The sequence below is a fragment of the Idiotropiscis lumnitzeri genome, chromosome 4, assembly GCF_059441095.1.
Source record: "Idiotropiscis lumnitzeri isolate Australia: NSW breed Sydney's pygmy pipehorse chromosome 4, RoL_Ilum_1.0, whole genome shotgun sequence".
In the NCBI taxonomy this organism is placed as follows: Eukaryota; Metazoa; Chordata; class Actinopteri; order Syngnathiformes; family Syngnathidae; genus Idiotropiscis; species Idiotropiscis lumnitzeri.
The window spans coordinates 23,428,647-23,438,410 of NC_142394.1; the positions used below are offsets into that span (position 1 = coordinate 23,428,647).

Below are 9,764 nucleotides of genomic sequence, written 5' to 3' on the forward strand. Positions count from 1 at the left end.
CTGATGCACGGATTCCCAGTTTAATAAGTCATCCAACACCCTATAAAAGCTATTTCTTGTTTTTTTATGCAACCAAGAGTGAAGGATGAGTTACAAAAATAGACAAATGGTCCTGCACTGTACTTTGTATGTTTCAGTATAACCGGGAAAATATGTTAATCATCACACAAGGGCGAGGAAGAAAACAAAACCAAAATTAGTTGGTTTGGAAATTAATAGGCCATCATATCAGATATGTTACTTTGGGTTACACATTTTATTTCTATATGTCCTGTTTATCGACTTGCTTATTCATAATTACAATAATAAAATGTAAATAGAACAGAACACAGTGTTACCACTTACCAGCCAGGAAAACAATAACCAACATGGAGCACACTTTGTCCCCTCCCATACAATCGCTACCTGAAAATATTTGTGGGATTGGCATGTTGAACATGACATATTGAATAGTCGGAAAATCTTAAATAGATTTTTCAGGTATCTGTACTTTACTTGAGGATTTAGTTTTCAGGTCCCATTTTTTTTTACATTTGAAAACACATATCTGTACTTTCTACTTGGTCGAAATAGGCTTGTTACATTAAGAGCCGCAGTTGATATTCATTTTACTTTGAACTTAAGAACATCTCAATCTTTGTCATCTTTTTTTAACTTTTGCTTTAGGAGTTGAATCTTTTTTTTTATTTTTAACAGAACATAATTTGTAAACAAGTATCTGTACTTCAATTTAAGAGTAGCCTCCTCAGACAGTACTCTTACTTGAGTACAATTTTTAGCGACTAACCTCTAGTTAATACCTAATTGGGCCGCGTGGACTGTACGTACCTAGAACTTGGGGCGGTTACGTAAGGCGCTATAAAAGGTTCTAGTTTTGTTTACGCTCGTGGTTCCCGGTCGAATGACTCCGTTTCCCACAATGCACCTGCGCGCATGCGCAGTGCGTTTTACTTGACAGTGGTAAACAGACGTCAGAAGGGAGTCTTCGCCTCGACTCAAAACAAAACAAACGCAAACAAACTATTCAAGACACCCGAGGGAAGCATCTTCGGACCACCGGGACATCCACAACTTCCAACTGAGTCGTCGCTGCCTCCAAACGGCCACTTTGGGCGAGTTCTGGAAGGCTTTCGGCGGACTTTTCGGCGCGTTGCAAACTCTGGAGTAGCAGCAGCTTAAGCGGCTAACGTGACCAGGGGGCTACCCGGGCTTGTTTTCCCAAAAAGTTGGGAGCCTCAACCCCGGGGTGACACGACGACCCCGCCGCCGAACGGACTTTCTTTCTTCGGCCACTTGTTGGGAGTCGAGACGAAGAAACCGCGGGGGGAAGAATCCCGGCGTGGCGAGCCTCGGGGCCTCGGCGGCGGAGTCGCAGGCGTTTTGTAACCGCCTCTCGTGGCATCGTGTGCGGCGCCACGAGTGGACAAACATGGCAGATGGCGACATGTGGCGGATTGTGCACACCTAAAAACGGCGCACTTTGGACGGGATTCTTGTAGTCGTTTACAATTAGTAAGTACAATTTATCTCCCTCCCCTATTTAAAAAAAAAAACAATCACCACCATTTTGTAGTTTTTCCCACTACTGGTTGAATTGGTGTTGTGGTTGTTGTCAATTTCGGCCCTAACTGGACTGTCCGTGTGTAGTAGTAAGAGTCGTTTGGAATTTTTTTTTTTAAGGACTAACACAAATAATTTTTTTGGCATCTAATTTATTTTACTCGTCATAATCCCGCAAGGGGAAATTGAACTGGCCACGCTTGTCACTATCACTTTGTTAACAACTCATTCTTTTCCTGACAAACTCCCCACTACTAAAAGTAGTGCTCGTATCTGGAAAAAAAACTTTTCATGTTTTACTCCAAGATAATTGCTTTTTTGGCTTGCGCCAGTGATATTCACTACTGTTATTTCAAACAAAGGAACTCCCGTTCGCTCCTTCTATATAAATCAGAAGGTTTATGATAGTTAGTATTAAGGAGATTATTTGGGTTCCCTAATCTCCAATCTGAGGATTAACTGGAGCTATTGGTGTGCCCAGATTATTACGTCTTTTTTTTTTTTTTTTAGGCCCCAGTGTTTACTCCCAGTGTATTGTTGTTGTTGTTTTTTTCCCTTCCTGGGATAAAAACATTTGGAGGGTTGGAAGTAGTTCCGGTATTCTGGAGTGGAGCGGAAGTACCCAAGAGGTGGACGAGCGGATCACCATGGAGGAGTTGCCGGCGCCGCCCATCGACCCGGATTTTGAGCCACAAAGTCGGCCCCGCTCGTGCACATGGCCACTGCCCCGGCCAGACATCTCGGCAGTGAAGCAGGAAGCCCCCGACGGCGCAGAGTCAGCCGCCGGGACACCGCCCGCCGATGACGACAAGCCAGATCCGCAGCAACAGCAGCACGCGGCGGCGGCGGCCGAGCCGGAGAAAGCGGCAGTCGCCGTGACGGGGGCAACAACAGACCCTGCCGTAGGCGGTGTGACACCCCGCAAGGGTTCGTCCAGGCGCAACGCGTGGGGCAACCAGAGCTACGCTGACCTCATCAGCCAGGCCATCGAGAACTCGCCCGACAAGAGGCTGACGTTGGCACAGATCTACGAGTGGATGGTCAAGACGGTGCCTTACTTCCGAGATAAGGGCGACAGCAACAGCTCGGCCGGGTGGAAGGTCAGTCGCATGCTGGGCACTGTTGCCATAACACCACATGCAGTAGACAACAACAGTGCTGCTCAAATGCTGGGTTGAGGCCAGCTACTCAAAAAGTGATTTTGGTAATTCACAATTTCACCTAATCCCAATTTATGAGTGAGATCATGTTCTTTGTTATTTGCTGAAAAAAATTCGCTGTTTTTGTGCTCAGGCCAAATGAATTGGTCATTTCTCTCCATTTGGTATCATCCCATCCTGGTGCTGACAAAAGTGGCCATCTACCACCATATTGTGGCGATTACAGTTTAGTGTAAAGAGTCAATTATAAATAAATACAATATTTGTGCTGTTTTTGACTTGTGTTGACTCTATCATTAAAATAATTATTTATTTTGTGGCAACGTAAAAAAATGGTAGTTCAACCAAGTTGTGATTTTTTTCCCCCTATGCATTGACAGTCAAAATAGAAAAAGGGTTATAAACGATGAAAACATTTTTTTTTTTTTAAATTGGAGTTATAGGCGAAATAATCAAATATATATTTATTTTTGACAGTATTTATAGAAAAAGAGGCAAACCATTAAATAAAAAAATTGTGCAATTTTTATCATAACGGGAAAAATTTTTAATGTTCAGTTTAAGATAGAGCAATAGAAGTAGGTAAACATTTTTAAAATTAGATTTATTATGTTTTTAACCAGCATTTATACATCCAATACAAGTGAGAACAGTTCGTTCATGTTATGGCTGTAAACAGGAATCATACGCAAAACAAAAACACACAAGGCATTTGTAAGCACAAAATAGTGTCAGACCAAGTCCTAAATCCTCGAGCCACTGACGCATCCTCCCCAAAAAGGATTAGAAATGCTTAAAGATGCCACAAGATGGCAGCGAAACACGACATGAAGCTCCTTAACTCACTTTGACGTAGTTCCTTTTCCCCAAGATGCCATCAGAAGGCATAAAGCACGACGTCAAGCTCTTCAACTCACTTCAACATCCTTCCTTGGCACGAAAATGCCATAAAATGGCAGCAAAGCACAACATGAATCACCTCAACAGTTTTATTTTCCTCTAATTAAAGCTCCTCAAATCACTTCAACATAAATCCTTAGTACCAAAATTGGTAGCAATGTGAATCAGAGAATAATAATTATGCGGGGAATATTTGAAGAGTGGCCTTGTTGAAAAATGTGTTTTTTCCTCATAGAATTCCATCCGCCACAATCTGTCGCTGCACAACAAGTTCCTGAGGGTCCACAATGAGTCGACAGGCAAAAGTTCCTGGTGGATGCTCAACCCAGAGGGGGGAAAAACGGGCAAAGCACCCCGGCGCCGCGCCGCCTCCATGGACAACAGCAGCAAGCTGCTGAAGAGCCGCATGCGCGCCAAACAGACCAAGAAGCAGGCGGCCGCGGGGTCCGGCGGGGCGCTGCAGGGCGACGGCACGACCGGGGTGGCGGCTACCGGTGCCGACAGCCCCAACTCATCCCAGCAGTTCCCCAAGTGGGGAGTGAGCAGCAGCAGCCCATCGTCCCGTGGCAGCCTGGATGACGCTGATATGTGGACCTCCTTCCGGCCGCGCACCAGCTCCAACGCCAGCACCCTAAGCGGTCGGCTGTCGCCTATCGCGCCGGGGCAGGAGGACGACGACAACCTGCCCGAGGACGGACTGCTCGGCCGCTACACCGCCAGCGCCCTGACACCCACTCTGGCTGAGACCCTCATGGAGGAGCTGGATCTAATCGATGGGTTGACTCTGATGAGTGGCCAGCAGGGCGGCGCCAGTCCCAGCACAGCCCCACCAGCACCACCCACACCGCTACCGTCCGCCGCCACGCTGCTGCCTCGCGGCTCCTCGTCCTTCCCCTCCTTTCATCAGCTGCAGGCACCCCCGACACCCCCCCAGGCGTCGGTGGGGCCCGCCGGCAAGGATGCCGCCCCCGCCTTCAGCAACTCCCTCTTCAACTCCTCTCATGGCACAGCCACCGGCCACTATGGTACCCACGTGCCATCCAGCCTGGAGGCGCTGCTCACCTCTGACTCTCCTCCTCCTACCGACGTCCTCATGACTCAGGTGGACCCTCTGGTGCCCGCCCCGGCGGGCCTCCTGGGCTTGGGCTCCCCAGTGGTGGGCGTCCGGCCCAAACCCACTCAGCTCCTGTTGGGGAAGGGCCAGGAAGCCAACGCGGTGGACCCTCGAAGCCTGCAGGCACCCATGCAGCACCACCTGCACCACCAGCAGCACCACACTCCCCTCGGTCTGGGCATGATCCTCTCCGGCATGTCCCAGGACCCGCTGCAGATGCCTGGCCTGAAAGCGCAGCACGCCGCACCGCAGCACGCCGCCCTGCCAGCAGCAGGCCCATTTGGGGTGCCGCCCTGCTTCCAGACGATGCCGGAGCGGCTGCCCAACGACCTGGACGTGGACATGTTCACTGAGAACCTGGACTGTGACGTGGACTACATCATCAACAGCGACCTCATGGACGGGGACGGCATCGACTTCAACTTTGACCCCGTCTTGCCCACCGGGCAGACGTATGCCACCGGGCCCACCACCTCGCAGGGCTCTGCCCGCACCTGGGTGCCAAGCTAAAGGCTTTGCCAGGTAGGTCTACTGCTGTTTTCTTGCTGCCCTTTGTCTCCTTTCCGATCATATTGTCTCTTTATCGGGTGCTGTTTCTTACAGCTCGATATGACTCTTGGATAATATTCATCTCCTTGCTGAAATGATAAAGAAATTATATTTAGAAACATAAAAATGAATCCATTCACGGTTATCATTGCTCAAAAACGTCCAATTTCCACACCGGCTTGGCAAAAGACACGAATAATAAAGCTAATGTTGATGATTTAGTTTTTCTGTGACTTCACCTTCTCATCATGTTGTTTCTCACCAGGAGAAGAGAACCCCCTCCCTGACGCGGCCCCTCCACAAAGGACAAAAGGTCCCGCTGCGTTGCCACGCGGAACTGCCTCTCGTCACGTGCCAACGCCGCCACCGCCAACTATGCACACGCTTTTTAGCCCCACCTTCTCTTCAGCTTCCTCCATTTTGGAGTTTTCATAACATGGCTGTGGCCATTTTTCTTCATCAAGACTTTCTCAACTCCACCTGCGAGTTGTTACGATGTTATGCACTAACATCTTCTGGGCGGATGTGGTACCCCGACGCTTTGGTACACCATCGGCTTCTGGATGGAGACCTTGTGTGTGTGTGTGTGTGTGTGTGTTCAAGAATTGGCCAGTTTTCCCTGCAAGAGGAAGAACCTGAGATCGGTACAAAACAAGGACGATTGTTTCTTACTCGGGATGATACGAGACTCTTAAAAAAAAAAAATATTGCTGATTTAACACTAATTGCTATTTGGGCACTGTTTTTTGTGTGTTTGTTTTGTTTTTGCCTCCCTTCGTTGTATAAAGCATTTAAGCGGGGTACACACATACCAATAATCAGGTCACATTTCAGATTTTTTTTTTCCCCCTCCGTTTTACAATCAAAGTCAGCAAACGGATGTCTCAAAAGATTGTCCTGTTGTTGTCGTGTTTTGTTTTACTATTCAAAAACAGTCGGAACTGACTATCGCAAACGTTAAACCGTTTTAAGATTTACGATGGAGAATCCGGATGTGTATGGTCAAAATTGAGTTTGACTGAGCGACAAAGTCCGTGGTCGTGATGTGAGACGAAATGATGGCGTATTAATCAGGATGCCAATCATTTTGGATTTCAGAATATTTCATTCAGATCAAAGCTGACAAAGTTCGATTATCAGCTCTCTCTAAAAGATTATCTTTTGATGTGAGGTGTGTTCAGAGTGATTTTTTTTTTATATACGGCCATCCCGATCTGCTTGGATAACGGTCCAGCGGTGTAATATTAAACGTATATTTAATATTTACAATAGTCAATAAGCAGGGTATGCACATACCGATAGTCGGACAATATATCACTTTTACATTGTTGACGGTCAAAGTCAGCTAAGGCCTAATTAATGGACATTTCTAAAAGATTATCGTGAGGTGTGGAGTCTTTTAAGAGTAATTATTCTCATCGTTTTTGCACATTCATATATGTTAAAACTGTTCAAGATTTACGATTGCAAATACTTGTTAACTGTTAGCCTCGTGTCATCAAGTTATTCGTCCTGCGCTGCCTCTTGCAGTTCACATTTGGTACTGCGGCAGGCATCTGCTTTGAGGGGAGGAGACGGGCAATTGTCACAAGAATAGTTTTATCCATGAGATGGGGTCTCCAGGTTAAAAATAAGTGTTCTTGTGTGTACCCCGCTTTGGACATCGTTCGTATTAGGTGCATTAAAAAATAAATAAATTGAAAAGTAACGTGCAGTTGAACGAATAAAATGAAGTCATTTTTGGGGATTTTCGTTCGGGGCATTTGAGGCAAAATTGCCAACTAGTGATCAGTTGGCTTCTTATCAAATGTTGTTACCTAATTTTTGATTTTGTTGTACGTTTTTTCATGTGCATTTTTCTAGCACTTAACCAGGACCATACATCAGCATTTAAAAAAAAAAAAAAAAAAAATTCGGTTTGACACATTTCGACACGCAATGCTGACGTTGCACATATTCAATGACACGCTATGCAGATTTAAAGAGAATTTTGAAGGAAATTTTAAGCAACAACAAAAAAATACAAAGGGTTTTGCTATTTTGCCGTGTACCCTCAATAACGTGAAGAAAAAAAAATAGATGTATATATATTTGGTTATAGCTTTAATATACAACATAGATGAAAAATAATAGAGATGCTACTTTGTTTTTTTACATTGGAGGATGGACTTTTCAGATTTGTAACATCGAATTTTCTACACTTATTTTTGTAAAAATGGATGCTCATGTAGATTCTTTTTGTGTATAACCTTACCAAAGGAACACTAATATTTGCATGGCATTTAGAGGGTGCACTCAACTCGACACGGTATCTCAGTGTACATAAGCTTTTTTTTTTTGTTTTATGGTATTTTTCTAGCTTTTACACATTAGTCATCTCAAAAACGAAATAGTAAAAACAACGACAAAAAAAAAACAAGATTCATACAACCGTTACCTCTCAGGGTCGCTCGGAAGAAGAAAACAAGCTCAATCGTGACAAAAGCAAAAAAAAAAAATATTTATTTTTGTTTTTCTGCTGCGACTGGAAACTGTTTGTTGCTTTAAGAGACACCGGCATCTTTAAAAAAAAAAAAAAAAAAAAAAAAACTCCTGCTATGCATTTCACTTGTCGCTTTTTTTTTTTTTTGGGCTATTTCACTTCCTGCCAAGATGAAACACAAGCATGTTGCTACCAGTGTGTACGCAAATTGTTCTCATTTTTTTTGTGTGTATTTAATTTGCTGGTCCTGTACAGTTTGTTCACCAATCATTTCACACGTTCTAAAAAAAAAAATGGTTAAAAAAAAAAAGCACTCAAATTTGCTTTGAAGTGGTGCTACTTGTCATTTTGGATGCATATCAGGGCCTTGGTGAAAGTGACCTGCAAGAATCAATAATAATCCTTTTACTATTTTCATCTTAATTGTTTTTAATCTCTCCCTCTTTATACACATATAGATTAGTCCCCAACCTTCCCACTTTACTAGATGGACATCGCAATCATTTGATGAAACGATGTATGGAATGTTAATTATATGGAACTGGACGTGTGTGTGTGACAAATTGCAACATTCATTCCATATTCTATTAGTGCATTTAGTGAACTTTTTGTCCACGAGTAAGACAATTTAGCGCACTAGTAGGATATGGATTAAATGTGCAAATGGCTTTATGAGCATTTATTGTCAGCTTCAAGTGTGATATGATAAAATTCCACTAGTTAACGTCTAGTATGTCACTAGTAGTATAACACTTTTGCCTCACAACTAAGATGTAGTTTTTCTACTAGTGTGCAGAAATGTCTTACAGTAATGGAACATTGCAAAGCATTTGAGCATGTATTTAATATCCTAGTGTGCTCCAATGTACTAGTACCCCGTTGTCCTCACTAGTAAGGGGAATGAATGAGTGTCTACATGTGATGTTTCTTCCACTACTGTTTGACATTTCTGTGCAATTGTAGGATAACTACATGTAAGTAGCGAGGCAAAACTGGACACTAGTTATGCACTACGAGTACGAGCAGTGACATTCAACTTAGTACTTCACTGGGAAATGTACTAGGTAACATTGCATGCTTCAGTCGTAGTACAAGAAGCAAGTATTTCAACTTCTGCCATGTTTGGCCTCAGTAGGAACACTAATAGTGTGCAAAAGTGTTACTAGTAAGGCGTTGATTGGCTTACTACTAGTGCGTAGATGTCAACACTTTTGCCTCACACCTTACATATTGTCCTACGAGTTTGGCAAAAATGTCTTACTAGTGAGGACAAAGAGCATACTAGTACACGGGCCTTCCATTTGAAATCAAGGAGATGGAATATGTGCAGAAAACAGTCGTTTGAGCATTTAAAGAGGCTACTAGTGTGTGACATGTCTACTTATTGGCCTAGGAGTGTTACTAGTGGAGCAGAGTAGATTACTGGTGAGATTTGATTGAAAACTAGTACACCAAATGTGGAATCTCCTGTAGTAGTGGGAAAACACTACTAGTCAGACAATCTTTCAACCATTGTGCTGAATTAGCACACTAGTGAGGACAAAGGGTATACTAGTGCATGGATCTGAAGCTGGATATGAAATGAATGCTCCGAGGGCTTTCCAGAAGTGTTTTGATGCATTTTGGTTTTTGCTTGGCTTCCATGCTGGGTCACTCCACTTGTACTTGGTCTCCATTTGATCTTTTCATCCCCTTGAGCTACTAGTCCCCATTTGATGATGTTTTTGATGACCTGGAGTTGCTCCCCCTTCACACAGTATTTTAGAGTTTAGCTTAACGGGATGAGGACTGAAAGCAGTTATGTTCATGATGATTTCATTGATTGATGGGTTGATCTTGATAAGTAGTTTTGTCCTCATCGACTCGAGCGAGACGTGACAAACTGAAACTTTACGAGTCAATAAACTGCTTTAACCCACTTCTTGGTTCCAATCCATCAAGTCTGACATGTTAATTTTCAACACAAGTTGTTTAATATCAAATTTCAAAATCAAAAGTT

At 43.9% G+C, this 9,764-nt stretch overlaps 1 protein-coding gene across 2 annotated transcripts; it reads left to right on the forward strand.

Annotated features, from left to right (window-relative positions):
• Positions 1–901: 901 nt before the first annotated feature.
• On the forward strand, positions 902–8,764 carry foxo4 (forkhead box O4). 2 transcript variants are annotated; one of them, XM_088294179.1, is made up of 4 exons: positions 902–1,512; positions 2,071–2,660; positions 3,856–5,256; positions 5,549–8,764. In XM_088294179.1, the coding sequence occupies exons 2-3, from the start codon at positions 2,208–2,210 to the stop codon at positions 5,242–5,244; spliced, it is 1,842 nt and encodes a 613-aa protein (XP_088150305.1). In that variant the 5' UTR covers positions 902–1,512; positions 2,071–2,207; the 3' UTR covers positions 5,245–5,256; positions 5,549–8,764. The 2 variants fall into 2 exon arrangements, with proteins under 2 accessions (XP_088150305.1, XP_088150306.1); XM_088294180.1 differs by having other exon boundaries at positions 902–2,660.
• The last annotated feature ends 1,000 nt before the right edge of the window (positions 8,765–9,764 follow it).